Source organism: Cinclus cinclus, chromosome 2 (genome assembly GCF_963662255.1).
Source record: "Cinclus cinclus chromosome 2, bCinCin1.1, whole genome shotgun sequence".
Classification (NCBI taxonomy): Eukaryota; Metazoa; Chordata; class Aves; order Passeriformes; family Cinclidae; genus Cinclus; species Cinclus cinclus.
In genome coordinates, this window is record NC_085047.1 from 4,903,887 (window position 1) to 4,924,360 (window position 20,474).

The 20,474-nt window shown below is 43.0% G+C and overlaps 1 protein-coding gene across 1 annotated transcript; it reads right to left on the reverse strand.

Moving 5' to 3' along the window:
* Positions 1–506: 506 nt before the first annotated feature.
* Positions 507–9,773, reverse strand: MAEL (maelstrom spermatogenic transposon silencer). The gene is made up of 12 exons (XM_062511340.1): positions 9,735–9,773; positions 9,241–9,321; positions 7,737–7,839; positions 5,683–5,838; positions 5,179–5,220; positions 4,488–4,615; positions 3,679–3,733; positions 3,200–3,341; positions 2,422–2,484; positions 1,680–1,812; positions 1,385–1,463; positions 507–622 (listed from the first exon to the last, which is right to left on the reverse strand). Exons 1-12 carry the CDS (start codon positions 9,771–9,773, stop codon positions 507–509), a joined length of 1,137 nt encoding a protein of 378 aa, XP_062367324.1.
* Positions 9,774–20,474: the final 10,701 nt, after the last annotated feature.

Here is a 20,474-nt window from a genome sequence, read left to right on the forward strand (position 1 = left end):
TTTTGGGACTACTGACTTTCAATTAATTCCCCTAGGGCAGCTCTTTACACCTTCAATGCTTTCCCCCCTGCATCAATTTTTGAAGCAAGATTGTTACACACTGAAATTCCATCTTCCACATGCAAGAGATGGGAAGATTATTAAAAAAGAAATAAAGCAAAAAATTTTGCTTAGTGACACTGGTCACTAAAGAATTATTCTAATTCAATTATATTGAGTAATCAATCTTGAATTTGCACTCCATTCATTAAGAAATACAACTAGTACAGCATGCAGTTTTAAAGATGTGACTGTCAGGTCCCTTCAAAATAAGTCTTCCTGTAGATACTGAACAAGATTTTTTTGTCTTCTTTAAATCCAGTCAATAGTTTAATCATTCTGACAAGAACTCCAACTGTCATGGTTTGCACAGAACATGAAAAACTGCAGTCCGGAGAAACTATTAGTTATCTTAGGGAAACAGAGAAAATTAGAATTTACAGCTGTCCTGGATGTGAAAGAGATTTTCAATTACTGAAAGACGTCGATAGACCAGTTGCACTTCTCAGCAATCGAATAACTCCTCTTCCTTGTACAACACGTGTTCCACAAGGGGAGGTCTTCACACCACAAGGAGAACCACCTATTAAATTAAATACAGTTTGCACATCAAATCAGTCTTTAAAGCTTGCATAAATTAATGGAATTGTTCTTTGTATGCTGTGGAGCTGAACCCATTCAACAGCTCTGATACAAAAAGTCAGGCAGGTCATGTCCTCCACAAACACCAAGACTGTAAGATCACAATTTCCAGGTGCAACAGAGTTTAACTCAGCATGAACCTTATATGCAAGAAATCAAGCTGCAAACTCAGAATTGTTACAGTTCTTTATTCTGCAAACCTGATTCTGCTCCTCTGAAGGTTAGCCATGAAATGCCCAGATGAATTGAGCTCAGAGGTCTTCTAGTAAACAAATCCCTTCTGCAAAAATAGACTTTAAAAGAGAAGTCTTCTAACTGAGTTGTGACAGAACACTTGCAGCAAGGACCAGCTCAGTCTGTACATACAATAATTTAAGAGCATGGAGAGCATTTTAAACATGGCCCTGCCTCAAAGCACCTGGGCATGGGAATGGCTTCATGTAACAGAAAAGCATAAATTGGAGGGCAACGTTTCTGAGAAAAACTGGATTTTGAGAGATGTTTTTGACCCTTAGATTCTATCCAGTAAGAAAAGGCCAGATCTTCATGCTTGAGGTTTCAGCCACACATAAGAATAAGCACAGCTCACACAGAGCTGTGCACCACTTACAGGCAACATCTAAGCCCGGAAATTTGAAAAAGCAACACCTGGATTAAGTTTAAAGAACCTTCTACTTAAAAAACATGAAAGTCTCAAACTCACTATTAGAAGGGACAAATTCTTGATCCTGTTTTGGAGAACCCAAAGGTTTGTCACATTCAGAACTCTCAGCTTTCATTTTCTGCATGAAAAAAAATAAATACTCAAAATAGGGTACATATACCTGCTAACATGAAATGTACACCACTATCCATCAAACCTATAAATCATGGTCAAAACCCTGCAAGTTCGTCAGCTGCCCAACATATGCCACAAAAGGACAGCATCCAAAGACAAAACAGCTCACCTGAAATGGACAACTGGAAATAAATCAGGGTATCAATTGAAAGAATCTGACCTGGATATGTCCACCACCCAGTTTCACAATCCTGGTATTTGTTGTTTGATCACAACCAGAGTCTTGCAGAGGGAGGTGAGATGCTGTTAGTGAGACTCCATACGCACTAGCAAAGGATTTACTGATGCAGTAACTTGACCAAGAAAAAAAAAGGGAAACAAGAAAAGTTTGGCTAAGAGGGCTGATGTGTGGAAGCACAGCATTTTATGTTCTTCAACCGGCAAACAAAAGCAGCCAAAGCCTGAGATGCACAGAACAGATACCAGAGGGCAGAAGGACTTTAGGGCAGCATCCCTGCATCCTTCAGAGACCACCAGTCTGTTGTACAACTACACATGAAATAAAAACAAACTGCTTCCCCACATTATCAAATGCAGCACTTACAAGTGTGAAAAACAACTTTTTTTTCGGGGCACAACAGTCCATGACAAGTGTTTTGAATGAAAGACTATTTATCATTGTCTAAGTGCTACTACTGCTGTCAAGAGTGATCATAAACGGCATTTCCTTGTGTCCCAACTATTTACTTTTCCTTTCTTCCCACCAAAAAGATTACAGAACCTTATGTATCTACATTATATGTCAGACAGTATAGAAGTTTACAAAGCAGAAATATGCCAGAGCATACTGAGAATGCCTCTGAAGTCAAACAGTGAATTCTAATGTAATTAACACTTCTCTCACCACTGCAATGCTAACAAATAAAAGCCATCATGACAGAGAACTCCTCAGCAATACTCACCCCATTTTCTTACAGGATGCCAGAGCACAGCAGATGATATCATTCTCCTCATGCCACTTGCACCTACACACAATGAAGTTCAGGCTTACTTCAGAAGCACCTACATTGTTAATCAACAAGAACAGTTGGTGTGGCCAGATGACAGGAACAAATATTAAAAATGGTATATTTTTACTGCAGTGACCATGCAGTACCTTGAAAATTCCACAGAGTTCAATAGCTTTGCCCTAAGTAGTTTATGCAGAGTTTAAAGGTCTGCTTATCAGGCAATCTGCTTCATGCTGAGATGGGGGGCAAGGAGAAATGAGAACCCTAAGAGACAAATGGAATTTAAACCATTTGAACCATTTCAAGTTTCCCATTAATGTGAAATAGTTCCTCACAGCATAAACATCCTCACTTTCCTCTCCAAACGTGTCTTTTGAAGTACATTTTTTCATTCTCCTTAGGGTCTCCCTCTAGGGTGAAGACACTCATGGAAGCAGAAAACTGCCTGACTATAAAAAGACAAAGTGACAATTATGAGCCCAATGGATCTTAAAATCCATATTCCAAGTACAATGCCAAGAATAACTTTTTTAAAACCTACTGAAATTTAAGATCGAATTATTGGTTCTTTTCTTAAATTAGTAGCAGAGGAAGCACTGGAATCTATTTCTAAATTAACTGCACGATCACCCAGTATGCTCCTGCAACACTGCAAGCAAATAGTACCTCTTGTACCAAACCAGAAGAATCTGAAAGCAGGCACATTTACACAAAGAGCCACCCAACACACCTGGTATTACTGGAGAAATCCCACAGGCAGACATCCAGTTTTCTATACACCCATATCTTGGATGGCTCCTTTTGGTATTTCTTCTGGTACAGTCTCATTATCAGGTCTTCTACAGCAAAAAGCTCCCAGTGGCTCTCAGTGCCTACAATTGAGTGAAAATCCAGGCCAGGAGAACAGGAGTCACTGAATAGCCTGCTCAGCTCATTGCTCAGTCAGCCCCTGTTCACTACCCAGCATCTTATCATAGCATCAAAGCTCAACGATACTCCACCAGTGGTTTTAATAAAACCTGCCTTCCTAGAAAGTGCTGGGAGAAAGGAAGAGGAAGGAGCATGCAAAGCAGTTTTAGCTATCACCATCAGCTTTTATGAAAACTTTGAGACATGCTTTTCACACAAATACAGCTGTCCGTGATTACACAGCCCTGACTTCTGAGGGTAGGAGGGGAAAAGGACGGACAAAAACGACCCATTTCCTACCTGTTAGGCTGGCCATTCGACCAAGACACCAGTTAATTCGGAATCTGTCATTAGACTGGAGGCAAAAAAGATTTCTGTCATCTCAAAGGAGTACAGCATAAAATTCTGACAATTCCATGACTTCTGACTAGGCCCGAAAACGTCACCTCCAAAACAAAATTGTTTGTGGCACTAAATGCAATCTCCCTGACAACTATCTTGAAAAGGAACCAAAATTCATGCATAATTCCTCAGAGCTTTGTATTTACGGATGGAGCCCAAGATCTTGTCCCTCCCTACTTTTTGAAGATTAAGATGAGGTTTGAATTGAATAGAAACATAATATACCTGTTATGAAACTTAAACACCTCTGAATCCTAACATTTTATTCTGTTCCCTGGAAAATGAAACTTAAGCAAAAATTTAAGACATGTGCTGCTCTCATGGGGAAAAGAGTCACAAAAACTTAAAAATATCCTTTCAAAAAAGCAGGATTTATGACTATTATTGAGCACATCCAATTTAAGTCAAATCTTAGGAGCCCTTAACCAAAGTCATAACAATGTCAGAGAACAATAGACCCTGCTCATCAGCAGATCAGAGCCAAAAGTGCAGGCTGAAAATAAGAAGGCAGAAAATTAGGTCTCTGCTTTATAAAAAGGTTGGCTTCTAGAGGCCATTTCTTCCTGCAAGGAACTGGGACACTTTGGAAAAAGTGTCTCTCCCCACTTATATGTACACTGATGAGGTTTTAGAGTGAAGTATCTCCTTTGCCATCCAACAGGAGTAAAAGCAGAAGTTGAGGTTCAGAGCTTTGATTTTGACCATACCCTGCAGAAGAAGCGAGGCTGAGCACCTCTGGCTGGCTGGGCAAACTCAAGGAGTTCCTGGAGGACAACTGCATAACAAGAACGAGGAAGGTGAAATCCAGATATGGGGATCTTATGGGTTTCATCACCTAATGGAGGGGGGAAGTGGGACAGGAAAAAAAAAAAAAACAAAAAATAACAATAAACAACCACTAAGTTGTGAGAAGTCCATCTTCCTTAAGAGACAGACTCCTCCTCTCCACAGACAGGGTCTGTGTTTAAGCTACCAAAACCTTTTGTCAGCAGCTCTGGGCTGTGAGCAAACACTCACACTCCCGTCCCTTTTAAAAGGCCATTATCCAAGTATTAGATGGAGGAAAACAGGGCCAAGTTTGTTCCCTCCGTACACAAGGAGAGGAAATGTCCTAATAGAAACAAACTGGAGACTATAAACATTACTGAGAGTCACAAAGGAAACAGGCAGGCCAAGCCAGCCACAATTGTGTAGATAATTTAATTTTGTTAATATATGCCAAGCTGCTAAACATAACTTCTCAATATAAAGCAGTATCTTTGAGTTACTCTGTTGTTAATTAGCACTTCGTGCTGAAGATACACTCAAGGACTATCAAGACCTGCAAAACATTCGGATAGATGTCAGATAAGCTGAGTCTAAAACTGCAAACCATTCTTTTTCTCCATTAATACTCACCAGCAGCCTGGCAGTGGTACCGAAAACCACGTGGTGGTACTTCTGCAAAAAAGGAGACAGTACAATCATCCTCCAGCACCACCAAGGAGAGATCCTCAACTCTCAACTATACACCTCAGCTTCACATACAGAAAGGAACAGCTTCATCTTCCCTTGTGGCCTTGTGGAAGTGCCACAACTACTTTTGGAAAAGTTATTTTCAGTTATATGCATTTTAAAAGAAGTGCATTGCAGAGCGTGTTTATCAAGAGAAACATTCACGAAAAACAAAGCACAAACATGTGCAGGTCCTCCTGGATTTAGCCTACACTCTTTGGAGTTACATCAAGTTCCAACACTAATTCTCTTCAGAAAACACAGCACTGCTCTGATATTTTAAGAAGTCTGACCACCTATAATGAAAGAAATAAACTTGTCTTAACACCAGTAGTCTAACCTGGGCAGCAGTGACTCCAGAAAGCCTCCCTCTCACCCCAGTACCTCTTTGACTTTCTTAGAACTCACCTGGATCTATGAAGTGGTGGAAATCAGCCATAATGCCATCCTGTAGGGAGTATCTGACACACCCGATCTCACAGGGAAGGAAGCGCTGCTCGCAGTGGGGTGGCAGCTTCCCATAGCTGTAAATGTCCAGGAAGTAAAAGATGTCTGCAACCATATCTGAAAGAAAAAGAACAAAACTATCTTCAGATAAGCCACCAGAAGTTACAGAAATCATGCTGGTCTCACCTCATGCAGGGAAAGCTTTAGGAACTTTCTCCTATGACTGGGTGAAGAAGGGTAACAAGCAAGCAAAACACGCAGCTCTTGCTCTGTATCCAAGATAACAACACTTATGTAGAATTCAGGCATTGAATTCATTGGTAGTGCTGATACACCTTCCAGAGATCCTACTCTGTGTGTAGAGATGGGGCAAAAAGCCCAACAAATACAAAAAGAGCCAACCTCCAAACTCACAAGAGGTGGTAAGAGGCCTGCAATCCAACGGGAACCATTATTCTTTTTAAGGATAAGTCTCTTTGCCCTTTCAGAAAACAAGGTTAGGGAAAAACCAAATCAGTAGTTGCAAAACAGCCTCACAAGCTAAATTTGGCAGCTTACACCACTTAAGTGAGTTGGTAGTAATCCTGTGGGACAAGAAGATGAGAAGTCTGCTATTAAAAGGATTGCTTCTCCTTCACCAAATGAGCTCCCAAAGAAAGCAGCCTGAGAATACTCAACACAAATGTTAAGAAATAGATTTATCATTTAATAATTAAAAAAATCCAACTATGACAAATATTTTAAAATACACCTTAATCCTTCTCTTCATGACTGTCACAATGTCCTCAGTCAAATCTGACATAGATATTTAATCCTTACTCTAAACTTCTGCTCCTCATCAAAAAAATCGTACTTGCTTTACTAGAGATGTGTAACTGTCTTCACACATAAATAATTTTGAATGCCAGACTTGAGGAAATTTAACACCAGTTGCCCTGAGCCTGAAAGGTCACACTCCCTTATGTGGGTCTTAAACTGTACAAGTTCAGGGGTCATAGGAAAGGCACCTCTCCTACCTTATGAAAAAATGGATATAGTTCCAGGGAACCATACAGAACTTTAACAGAGACATATTAAGAGTAGCACCATGAAATGTATCTCAATTATCCTTTATCATTATGCCTCTCATTCAGCAAAGATCATTTGTGTCAACCCAAGCCAGCATGATCAGCCCAATCAAATCTGCATCACAATGACAGGGGAGCATGACCTCTGGCACAGAGGGCACTAACAGGCATTTCACTTTCTATGGAGCTACTGTTCTTGCTCCCCCATAAATATGACAACATGAAAACAGTTCAAGAGACTGAGGTAAAAAGCTGGAGCTGAGACTCAACCACACAGCAGATACAGCTTATATGAACTGGCTTCTTGACTTACCTTGTAAGCACCACCTTTTATCATAATGGTCATTGGGTAGAAGATTACAAACGGGTTCACTACCCAACCCTAATCAGAACAACCATTTGAAGACAGGGTATAGGTTCGAAAGATTTAGTTTCCAAGGATTCTTCCCATAAGGAAGCAAGTCAGGATGTTATAAGGACAGAGAGTACCTATCCCCTTTTTTATTCCCCCACTGAGGCTAGGCCCTTGTTTTATTTAATACCTCTATCATACAAATTTTGAACTTTGAGATCTAACAATTCTTAACCCTTTGAAATCAGTACAAGTATTCTTTTATGCTGATCTTGGATTAGGCCTTATCAAATCATAAATTTAGGACTTGAAGTACTACCTTTTCCTTAAAACCTTGAAATAACAGTTAAGAAACTGTTAATGGCCATACTCCCATTGAGCTAAAAACCAGAGGATAGAACTCTTGAAGGCTGGGGGCAGAACAGTATTTCCCCTGGTGTCCCTCTGCCTTTTACAGCAGCAGCCCAGTAGTGTCAAACATCTGACACACGTGGCTTTTAGCAAAATTTAAACAGTCTTTGTACTGGTACCACTGAGAACATCCTCAAAGGGCAAGTTCTCATCTACCAGGATCAATTGCTTTAAAATCACCATACCCTGATCATTCTTCCAAGACAGAGCACAGGCATCTGGCAAAGGAATAACATTGGGCATCTTTGTGGTCAGATGAGCAGGAACTGGATCAGGCACATTACAAGTCTGGAAAAGATGAGAAAGTTTAAAAACAAACAAGCAAACAACAACAAAAGTCTTCTCGCCCCAAATAAAGTCATTCAGCTCCTTCTAGCAGAGGAAAATGCAACATCCACTAACAGCTGTGGTGAGGTGGAAAAGTTTTATATATAGAAGTGCCTGTATACTTGCAAGCCAGGAAGGCAAGATTTCTCTTCAGTACATTTGTCAACCCATTATAGTTTTAAAGAATTACAGCTAAATTTACAAAATGTATTAATAAAAAAAAAAAGTTGAACCTCTTCTCAGAGTTTCATTAATTACACACACTCAGCCTGCTAAATGACACGATGTTTGAACATTTTAATTAGCTTTTCCCCAGACAGGCAGGCCCCCCAAAACAGGAAACATTGCCTAACACCTCCCTTCTAGTCTAGACTGACTAATTTAACTAATCCATTTTTACTATTTACTCCAGTCTATGATCATCCTGTCATTCCCTCTATCACCACGTGTTTTGAAATCTTGGAATTTATCCTCACCATTTATCCATAGTTCACAGTCATTATCTAGTAACAGAGGCATTAAGAAGTAAATGCAGTACTATCCACTTACTCAGGCAGTAACTTGGACACACAAGTTTCTACACTACCAACAAATACCAAAATAAAACAAGCTGACACCTCACACAGTTCAAACTCTTAAGTAACTCTACTTCAGGAAAGTGCTGGGAAAGGAAAAGGGACAGAAACAATCAGGACAAACACCTTTGCAAGGCAGTAAATAGCAAAAATTACCTGTATAGCACCATTTCCAACCACAACCATACACACTTAACTGCCCACTTCTACACTGTTCTCCACAACAGTATTACCACTCTCTCCCATATCCAAACAAACTAATGACAGGGTATAATTATTCTATCTGTGCAAAGGCCACAACATTTTAATGGCCACACAGCTTGAGAACCACGGATCAGCTGCTTCTAGGATGTGCTTTCAGGACACCAAACAAGAACTGCCTAAACAGATAACACCCACAAAGTGACCCTATCACAAGAAGTAACACCAATTTACAGTATAATTAAAAAAAAAAAAAAGAAAAAAGAAAAAAGTCAGGCACTTCAAAACACTGTTAAAGCTAGGGTGTTACAGAACTACATTTTACTTGGCGGAAGAACCCAAAGGAACTAAGTTGTGATGGTTTAGAGAGGCATCAAGTATTTCCACCTTCAGTTCAAACCAGAACAATTATCTGCACAACCCACATAATGGCAAGCACTACTAATGCAGCCATAAACTCCAGAGCTAGCTGGAGGATGTGGAGAGCAGGTGGAAATTCCACAGCATCCTATGGAACGGACCACACAGAGCCCAATACCACTAAATTCCCCTTTCTTAATGATGGCCTTCCACTCTCAGTGCTTACCTCCATTACTGCCTTCTGGGAGCGTTTCTTGCTATTCCATTCCTTCTCTGCATACACTGTCTTCTTTTCCTCTGTCAGGGACTGGAAGGAAAGTCGGCTGTTATAAAAAGGTTTCTACCATTTCCTTCTAGCAGACGAACAACACTCCACGCGTTAAGAAACCACTTCGGCAAATCCCAAAGGACATTATCGACGGCTGCCAAGCCTGACTCAAACACTCCCACTCGCTTTTTTGGTAGCAACGCCGTAAGCCTCGAATGCAAACACAGCAAGGCGAAGAAGGTAGGGCAAGCCACAAACAAGAAACCTCCTGGAGCTCCTCCTGCCAACCAGAGGCGTCACCACCCCGCACGCGAACCGCGGCCGCCCCTGGGCCGAGGGGAGCACGGCAGGGCACGGCCACCTGAGCCCACTCAGGGCAGCCGTGTGACATGGCGCCGAGCCGCCCCTGCGCCCACCCCGCACGAAAGGCCCCGCCGACATTCCGCCCTCACCCCCCATGCCTGGGAGCAGTAAGGCACGGCGTCCGCCATGCGGGCCGCGCACGAACCGCGGAAAGGCGCCGGGCACGGGCACGGCCTCGGCCAAGGGCGCTGCCCACACGCGGCAGCAGCGCGGCCCCTCATGAGGGGCGGGCGGGGCGGCGCCCGCGCGGTCCGGCGGTGAGGGAGGGGCGGCCATGGCAGCGCCGCCATTGCCGCTACCGGGGGATCTCTGCGAGCTCCTCGTCAGCCGTCGAGGAGACTTAACGCCGCAGAGAGCGGGCAGCAAGAACCGCAAGGGATTGGAATGGACTTTGGAGGTGATGTAGTTCCAGGGACGCCTTCCGCCAGAGCAGGTTGCTCAGAGCTCCGTCCAGCCTGACCTCGAACGCTTTCCAGGGACGGGAAACTTCCCTGTTCCTCACCATCCTCACAGCAGGGAATTACCTTCTAATATCCAACCTAAGTTTCCTGGCTTTCATAAAATAGAACAAGATATTGTGTGTCATCCTGTCACGAACAAGCTCTGTGGGTGAAGTAAATCAAGGTGTTTGATTGTGTATGTGTCATACATATATACTGCCAGCCTGGCAAAAGGCTTAAGGCCCATGCATCCTGTAAAATCCTAAAATCATCAGGGTTAGAAGAGACCTTTAAGATGATCCAGTCTAACCATCACTATCGCTGTAAATCCTAAACCACATTACCACATTATCCAGTGTCGCATCCGGATGCCCCCTGAACAGATCTAGATATAGGTGAGCTACCTCCATTGTGATACTAAAAATCACACCTCCAGGTCAAAAAGATCCCTGATCAACCTTCCCCTGAGCATGCAAAGGAGACAGGTGGGATTATGTAATGTTATGGTAATTATTACCAGTCATACTTGGGAGGTTATTAACACAACATTTTTGTGTGTAAGTAATGGCATGGAAAGCCCAGTGGGCTGTGCTTGATTTGTGAAGTACCACCAAGCACCCAGGCTTGTGCAAATCCCAAAATAAATAAATAAATAATCAATGTCTGTCTCAAGTGTGTATTGGCTTATTGCACACCGTGTAGGTATATCTGTATTTTGTGGTAAGGGTAAGAAATACCCCATGGGAGCAGGAGCTGGCACGGGGTTCAGGAAGGAGAAGGGGAAAAAGCAGAGACCAACTTCAGGTGAGAACCCTGGGTTTAGTTTTGAGATACATGGGAGGAAAGAGGAGGAGGTGAGTGAGCATGTGTGCACTTGGAAGGGCAGACTTGTTTATTAAAAATTGTTTGGGAGCTCATGTTACCCAAAACTGAGGCTGCTGTTGAGACTCTTTTTGTGGTTTTGGGTTGTTTCTTTGTGGTCGTTGGGGTTTTTTCCTTTCATCTGTCTCATTGACGTAACTGACACTTCACTGAAATTGCATAGGGAACCACAGTTCAGACTAAATAAGAGCTGGAAATAATCTGTCCTGCATCATCTTTATAAGTGGCACAGAGCTGTGTACTGCCTTGTGCTTTCTGTTATTGGCCTCTCTCAAAAATCAAATGGTCTTCACTGGTCATAGTAAAAATAATTAAATAAATAAATAAATAAATAAATAAATAAATAAAGAGAAGCTAGCAGGGCAATAATCACAGCAGGTCAATAATCACAACTGGCTTTAAAAACAAAGTTTCATCAGCTTGCAGAAATCTGGTTGCCTGGAACAGAGGACCCTACGTTTGACATGAGACAGGGTTATTGAAGTGGCAATACTGGCGTAGGCCCTGATTAACTTCTGGCCTGGTTTTCCTTGGCCAGGGCATGTGATGTCTCCCACATTCCTCATTGTTCCCCTGTCTTTTGGGGAATCTCCCTCAGCATCCCTCTGCTTCTCATGCATCCCATCTTCAGTGGAGTTATCCAGACAGTTTCCATGAAAATAAATGGCAGCATTGACATGGAAGATTCTTTGCAATTCTCTATCCCAGAATCCTCTTGAATTTACTGTAAGCTTAGACATGAGGATAAAAACAGTGATGAAACACATCAATTCATTTCCAAATCACTGGAAAAATCTGCCTATTTTCCTCAGTGTAGCTGCTTTTTTTCATCTTTGAGTAAATCTCTTCAGCTCCAAAGGAGGTTGCTGTTGTTCAGGCTTAAATCTTTGACTTAGCTGATTATGTTTGTCAGTGGTGGAACTGCTATCAGGTAAGGTCAGACCAGATTGCTCTTGCATCTCCCTGGTGGCTGGTTTCTCCGAGGGTTAAAAAATGCTGGCTCATTCTGGAGGCGATTCTATCTTGCTCAAATCTTGTGAAACAGTTTGGTTTGTGTTTCACTTAGGAAATTCGCTGTAAAACATAGAGGAGGAGTCAATCACATTGTTAAAAATGTAGAAAATCGTGATGTAGCCTCAGTGAGAACAGGTAAGCTTTTTAAAAGTCACTTTTACTGCTGAGGAAAATCATTTATATTCCAGTCTAGTTCCAGATAGATTAATGCTTAAGTCTCTGAGGAAAGACTGCAAGAAATGACTTGTATCTTGTAAATATAAACATCTGCACAGAGCCTAGTTCTTTCAGGCAGAAAGGCAAGTGTTTACTGTTACATTACTGTAAGACTCGTTGCTAGGAGTGCATCTGTGCACTTGTGTTTTATTTTTCTTCACATCATATTCTTTTCTCTCACGTGCAGCTTTGGGACCCACCCTTCAGCAGCCCTTCCTTTCTAAGAAATTCAGATAATGTGTGCATCAACTGTTTGAAAAACACAAGGCTCCAGTGATAGCTCTCCAAGGGCTAGAGGTGTGGTTGGAAAATAAAATTCATAAGCAGTAAAGAGAGAAAGGGTTTTCCTGGTGGGGTGGGGGTCAGATTAAACAAACAGGGAGCAGATCATCTTCAGAGCATCGTACCATCAGTATTCTTCCCCAGGGCCCTGAGGAGAGCCCAGTGCCTCTGAAGAAACTCATGTTTTAAATCTTCATTTGTCTGCTGTTTAACTTAGCAGGCAAAGGACTTTTCTGGACCATTTACAGTGGTTTGAAAATAACATTTGTACCACTGGAGCCCTTCCAGCAGATAGCAACAAGTGTTGTGCCAGTATTTATATATTACTTGTGGGTTTTGTTTTGGTTTTTTTTAAGCACTTAATTTAGTTAATTGGTATGCCAACATTTTAAGTCGTCTCTACCTGGCTTTGGAAACACAGCTCCAGAATTTATAAAATCAGTATAAATGGTCCAGAGAGCTCCTCTGCCTGCCTGTGCTTTTCCATCAATGCATGGAGCTTGCCAGTATCTCAAAATAGGGTCTATATACCCTGGTACTATATGGACAGAAAAACTATTTGGAGCTTTGCTGCCAGTAATGTATTTTCATCCATTCAGGATTCAAGGCTGTAATCTTTCCTTGCCTCTTTTTTTTTTTTTTTTTTTTTTTTTTTTTTTTTTTTTTTTTTTTTGTCAGAAGGAACGAGCAAAGTTATTCTGAAAAACATGGCAGTGACTACATCTGCTGTTCCCCACTTACCTGCTGGTCTGGGGCTACAGCACTCCCCCACAAAGGGAAATATTTGGTGTTTACATTGGAGGAATCAGGCCAGATCCATCAGCCCAGGAGAGGCGAGGCTGATGTAACTCCACACTCCCAGGTCCAAGTGAAGGGAGGTCAAGTATGTATTCCCAGCCTAACCCAGCTCCTCCTCTGGTTTTCCCATTAGAGATGAGCCATCCTCTCCCCCTCCCTGGCTCTCAGAGCACAACCACCATCCCACAAGGAAGTCCAGCTGGATTGTAACTAATGCTGTCACCCTTCTGGCACCACTGACATGAGGGCTTCTGGCTGTTCTAGGGGGCAGTAATCCTGGTCACTTCCTCGGGGCTCTCCAGCTGCTGGCACCCAGCCACACCAGTGCCTGCAGTCCAGGCCCAGCTGGTGGCACCCAGACTGTCACTCATTCCAATTCCTGGCCCCAGGGACACGTAGGGGCTCTGTCTACTGGCAGTCCCGCTCCAGATGCTGGCATTTAAGTCGACTTAGACCTCTCTGTCCAGCCACTGTCAGCCAGGTACGTTCACTCTTCCACTCAACGCATGACTAGATGCTGGCACCAGACCCCCATACACATGGATACACCCAAAACAGAGAGTTGTTCACTAAGAAAAAAAAATGTGAAGGAATTTAGTAAGAAGAAAGGAATGCAGTGTACATGGGGGATAAGCACATCTCCCAGCAAACTCTTCACACACAACTGGCTCTTCTTCTATCCCCTTATCCATCTATTTCTCTTACTTGTTCCTTCCCAAATCACCTAGGTGTCACCCTTACTTTGCCTTTGATTCTTTCCCTAATCATCCCACAAGGAATCCTGTGCAATCCTGAAATGCTCTTCCCTTGTATCCTCTAGTAAGTCCTGTATCAGTAGGATGCGATCCCCCTCAGTCCTAAAGTCGCTGTGGTGTTACCCCATCTTGATAGGCTCCAGCCTGCACCCTGGGGCCGAAGCTTTCCTGGGACAGTCCTGGGAAGAGCCTGGAATGGTTTTGAGCCTTTGTTTTGAGTTTCTGTCTTGGGATTCTCATCTGCCATTGTGTCCCCGTGTTTCTGCGGACTTGTGAAAATGAGCCACTGATGAGTTTTTGTGATGGGTGTGGGAGGAGCCAGGGCAGGGTGTTAGTTGGACTACCAACCACTGAGGTGCCATTGTCGCTCTGCACTCCTTTATGTGCTTTGGAGACAAGCTTTTGTCACATAATCTCACGGCTGATTTCTTTCTCAGCCTGGTTAAGGAGATTTTAAAACCTACAAATTCTCTGGAGAGTGATAAAGTATAGACCAGTAATTATTATTGTTTCACATTAATGCATAAACATCTCAGGGATGAGAGCCTGCAGGCTTCCCTTCCCCAGGCGAATGATTTAACTAGTCAGCTACAGCTCCCAGCTTCTCTTTTATTTAGTGAATCTTGGGTTTCTTTTCGAACAGTGCCATGACTGGAAGAGGAGTGCACACCTCACCTATGTGATTAGGGATGTAACTTTGAAGGTGTAGGACTCAGGAGGCCTTTTTATAAAAAGCTCACCCTGCCTTGTTCCCATGTCTTTGCAGGGTTTGGCTGAGTGTTGCACCTATTGTGAATGCTCTGGACCTTGCCTCATGGGTGGTATCAGCACCTTTCTTCCAGGTTTCTCAGGCAACTGAGATGAGAACTGATAATGCTTCTTTCTTCTCTGCAGAAATGGTAGCATTTGTGTTGGGGGTTGCAGTGCAGCAGGTTGTGGAGTTATGGGATACACAGGACTTTCAGGGCAAGTGCTGTAAGCCTGCTGACCAGCACATCCCAGGGCCAGTAGATCTGGTACATGGCAATCAGCTGCCCTGGTGTGCTGGAACTGCATCTCCTCCATGCCATCAGTTTCAAAAATTTTTAATGCCATGGCTCCAGTGAAACCACCACATTGTTCCAAGTATCCTGGACAAAGTCTGGGAACTCTTTAACATCAGATCAGACCAGGTTTTTAGGTAGAAAACAACGACCTGGCTGTGACACTCCAAATGTATGAAAGCCTTGCCTTGGCTGTGTGTTAGACATCTCTGTGCTCAGGACTATCTGGGTATGCAGAGAAGGAAAACTGTAAGCCTTTAGGCAGCTTGGACAGTACCTGTGTGCTTTCAGTCTCAATCTGCTGCTGAATGTGGGGTTTTTTTTAGATTTGAGTTCTCAATGTTAAGTGCCAAAAATTTTCCAAACTCTTGTTTTGGATCTGGCCCTAAGTAGGATGACCTGAGTAATTACAGACCTGTTAGACTGACAGGGATCCCAGGCAAAAGAATAGAATCACTGATACAGGATTTGCTTCAATAATGAATTAAAGAAAAGTAACGTAATTAATGCTAATCAACATGGGTTTGCAGCAAATACATTCTGTCACATTGGTTTGTAATTGCATCAAAAAGATATTAAGTGTGGTTACTAAAGGTAATGCATTCAGACACATGAAGCATGTGACTCGACCACACAACACTGAATCAAGGATACAGATTTATGATACAAAGACCATCCAGTCCCTGGTTAAAGCATTAGCTTAAGGTGTCTCAAAATGTAATTTTACATGAAGAATTGTAGTCATACTTTTTATTAAGATCCTTCTTAGGTTGTTTCTTGGCTGCATACTACTAAATACTTGTTAGCTTTCAACAAAACATGTAGTCATCATGATTACTTGCAAAAAATGCAAAGAATGAAGGAATACTTAATAAGGTAGGGATAGAGTGGGATGTCGACCAAAGAGGAGCTGTCTATGTGATGCTATGTCAAGAGGACTAGCACCATTATCCCTGGAAGGATAAACAAGTATTAAGCAGGGATGATGATGCTGCTGTAATACTTCTGCTTTCATGCTTTCAGCAACTGGGCCTGGGATGCTCTCTCCAGTTCTGGTGTTAGCTCAATAACAAACTAACAGTCTGTTGAACTTCCAGAGAGGATAAGGGTGCTTTGATCACAGCTTGCCATGACTTCTTCAGAAATGCCTTTAGTCTGCCTTGCCCTCTGGCTTGGCAGTATTAGAAAGTGAAGTTAGACTAAATTAGGGGCAGGGTGAAGTCCCATTCCATCCCATCCCAAGTAAAGTGTGATTCATTTTTGTAACACACAGGCTGTAGTTCAAACTAATCGATGTAGTGTGGTGAAGTGATGTGGGCTGTTTTATTGGGAAAGCTGGGCTGGACAGTTACAAGAGTCCAGGTTGTGAACTCCAAGTCCCTGAAGGTATTTGTGGCTGCCCACAGTTCCTGTACAGCAAAAACCTTAGAGGATTTAACAGCTTGTTACCTCCTAGGTTTTCTGTAAATATGCAAGCAGTTTGTGGTATTGTGTATTTTTGCCTATAGTGACCCACAAAAGATGGTGAGCTGGGATGATTCACTTGTGATCTTCTACCTGTACCATAAATTCACAAAAATTATTGCTGACATGCCATTAGTGTTTTAAATGGAAATTTCTGGTTCATTCTGTAAGTGTAGCAAAGGCATACTATGATTTTTGGTGTCTGAAAAGGAGTCAGGAGCAGCATAGGAAATTTATACAGAGTAAATACTATAGAGGATACTGTTCCTTTGGGTTCTTCCTAATGCTGAATTTATATTACAGACCTGAAGGTTCACTGTAGTGAGAAAGACAAATTTCTCCATGAAGCATTTGAAACATTTCTTGGTACAAACATCATGATTAAAAAACAATAGCAGTGTATATATACATATCACTCATTCCTGATGTTAATGGGACATAAAAGCTTTGTATTACTGTGCTATCAAATGTAGCCAGGCAGCTTGGGAAAAAAACCAAACCAACAAACAAACCAACACAGAGTGAATATATTTCAACAATGTCTTGCTGAGAAGTTATCAAGGATTAATAGGAGATTCCAGTGTAACACAGGAAACGAGGAAAAGTTTTACTTAGTAGCTATCTGAAGAGACTCACTAAAAGCTATGAACTGATGGTGTGTCACCCAGTAAGTTCTGCGACGCGCTGATCTAAGTACTAAATCAAGAGAGCCGTGTCTAATGGCTGAGTCTAGCATGGCATCCCAGAAAAGCTGTTGAAATCACTGTTTCTATGGAAATTTCTACAAGGGAAATCCAGCCAGGGGTTTGAACAGCATGAAAATCTTCTTGCAGCAGAGTAGGTTTTCAGGGATGTTGCCGAGATGGGTCATTCTGACTGAGGTAAATCGTTCCACGTGGTAGTAACTTAAAAAGCTGACTCTGCAGTATCAGCAGAGGAAACGACCACAAAAGATTGGTACTGAAAGATGAGACGAGGGAGGGAGGAATGAAGTACTTGGCAAGGAGAAAAAAGAGCCAGCAGCTGCCACAGCTTGAGTAAAAATTTGTTTGTTTGTTTCCCTGTTGTTCAGCTGAATTTGTTCATGATCCAATCGCTTAGAGAACTCCTTCAGGTGGAGTCACGGTATCAGCAGTGAAATCAGTGTTGCAGTGTGGTATTCCTCCCATTCTGCCTGGGACTCAATTACGTAGGGCAAACACCGGGAATTTGCTCATCTGGTATCAAGGTTGTCAAGTGACTGAGAGAGATGAAGGTTTAAGTCCATCAGCGTGTTGTTTTTCAAAGGACAGAGGATTCCTGCTGGGCTGTGGCTTGAAGCCATCTGGCTAATTGCATAGGAATTTCCCCACCGTTTGAAGGTGAAGTGGGGCTAACTGCAGTCATGCAGCTTTCTGTCTTAGGCTAAAAGGAAAGACAACATCCCAACATTAACTATTAAGCTAGCTCAGATGTTGCAATCAGGAGATCAAAGGTCTGCAGAGATCTGGAGCATCTATTCAGGGCCTGGGCATCCATTTTAGGTGGCTGTATACACATGACAGCTCACTGTTAAATGAGAAAGTTTATGAGAATTTCAAAGCAGATATAAATCCATTACATGCGAAACAATGGTGCTTCCTTCTATTGAAAATCTTTCCTTCCTTTGTCCTGAGTCAAAAGTTTAGCAAAAGAGTTGCATGCCAAATTTATTTGCAAAAGCTGGAGTAGATTTAAAAAAAAAACAAAAACAACCTAACAAAAACCCCCCAGTAGTAGCTAACAATAGTGATGCTTAAGGGATTGTATTGCTCCCAGTGTTAAAAAGATGAGATAATGTCAGCATCAATATTGTCTCAGGAAACTCTGGATCAGAATTCTGGCCAGGTAAGTTACAATAAAGCAAGGAACCAGGATTTCACTTGAAATTTTGCTGGTTGTCAGGAAAAATGGTTAGGGGAAGGAGAAAAAAATAGCTTTGTATTTACCTTTTAGGAGTCTTAGTTCAACCCAGACAAACTTTAATGGATTATATCCTACAGAGAGGTTACAGTGGTGAGGCAGGCCCTGGATAACAGCCCTGCTGCAGATATATATTATTTAGTGTAACAGGGACTCCTTAATAGTAACTTTTAATTAGAAGTGCAAAAAGTTAAATTTATAATGTATCAGGTCAGAGGAACATCAGGAACTGATTGGGGTGGGTGTGTGTTTATTTTTAAAAGCAATGCTGAATAAAAATAAACTTCCATGTGAAAAATATTTTTAAATAACATTGAATAGCTCCAAATAAAACATTTAAAGACAGATCAACTGCCTAAGGATTGTCTCCTTGCTTAATTCCTTTTTAACTGTACTAACAAAGGGACTACACCTGTCTGAAAACAAGCAAAGATGTTTCAACACATCTCTTAATTACAGCAAACATGCTGGTTTGGGTTTTCCTTCAGAAATTATTGATCTTTTTTCATTCACACTTTTTAAGAAAAGCTTATCTTGCCTGTAGAGAAGTTCAGTCTGAAAGGAGAAAAGATGAGGAATCTACAAGCAACTGGACAACACCTGCTGGAATGTGAACGGCCTGTACAGATTTAATGCAGGTATCCCTGTGCACCCTGCCTTTAGCAGCAGGACACACCAAGGGCTTTGCTTCAGAAAAATCAGAATCGCTTATATTTTTTGGCAGATTCCAGATGAGATGAAGTTGCAGACTACTCCCATCTCTCATGTGGATCACTGGTGCCTTCAGCATCCCAGTTTTGGTTACAGACACCAGCCAGCCCCAGGTAAGAAAAGTGCCTGAGGATGAACACTCCAAGGGAAGCTGTGCTGGATGCTGTGAATAGGGAGTGCCATTTTGCAAAGTGCTTCTCTCCGGTGCTGAGTCACAAAAGAAAGCATGATCCTATTTTAGCCAGCTGTTGGGGCCCATGAATAATTCCACTGACTTACTAAGTTTTCACAGAAACTTTAAAAGTTTTAAGTACAGTTAGTGTGTATCCACGTGGGTTTGCTGGGGCCAGGACCATTTAATTTCTTAGCAACATCCATATTCTAAAATGTAATTTAAGGCTGTATGTGACCCCTTTTTCACAAAGACAACCCACAACAAATCAAAAACAAACAAACAAAAAAATCCCCATCCTCTTCTAGTATCATGTTGGCACGAAAACTTGACACCCCGCAACTCGGCTGCCCATTGTTAACAGCCAGAGCACTTCCTCACCAAAAATTCTACTCCTTTATCTAAAATTACAATAATTAGTTGATGTGCCTATGCTGGAAGTAGAAACCCCAGAGAAATTTAGAACAGGAACCGTCTACGCTCATTTCCCAAGGTATACATTTGGCTAATTTGGGGAGGACAGATGATCAGCGGGGACATTTTTAAGCGCTTTCTAGAGAAGTTGTAAGAACCCCGCTAAGAAGCGGGGATGCCGGGGGCTGAAGGAGTTGCAGGTGGACGTGCCGGGATGCCCGTAGGCTGAGGAGCGGCACCAGGCAACCGAAACGAGCCTTTGCCGGAGGGAGAAAGGGAGGCAGGGCGGGAAGCGAAGCAGTTTCGGGAAGCCGCGTCCCCCTCCTCTCCCCGCCGCCGCCCCCCGCCCGAGCCCGGACAGCGGCGGGGGCGGCCTCGGGGAGCCCGGGGGAGGAGCGGAGCGGAGCGGAGCCACACGGCGCGACCGCTCCGCCAGCCCGGCCGGCTCTGCGGGGAGGCGGCTGCCCGAGCGGGGCCGCCCCCGCGCCTCTCCCGCCGCCCCGCGCCGCCTGCACCACCGGGAAGATGGATGGGCACGTCCTGGGATGGATCGTCCTCCTGTGGCTCGCAGGTAGGGCCGCGGGCGGGAGCGCGGGTGGTCCGGTGGCCCCGACGTCCCCACGCCGTGGCCAGACCGGTCGGGGTTCACGGCTTTCCTAAGGGAGAAAATGGGGGGATCTGGGGAGATGTTGCGGAG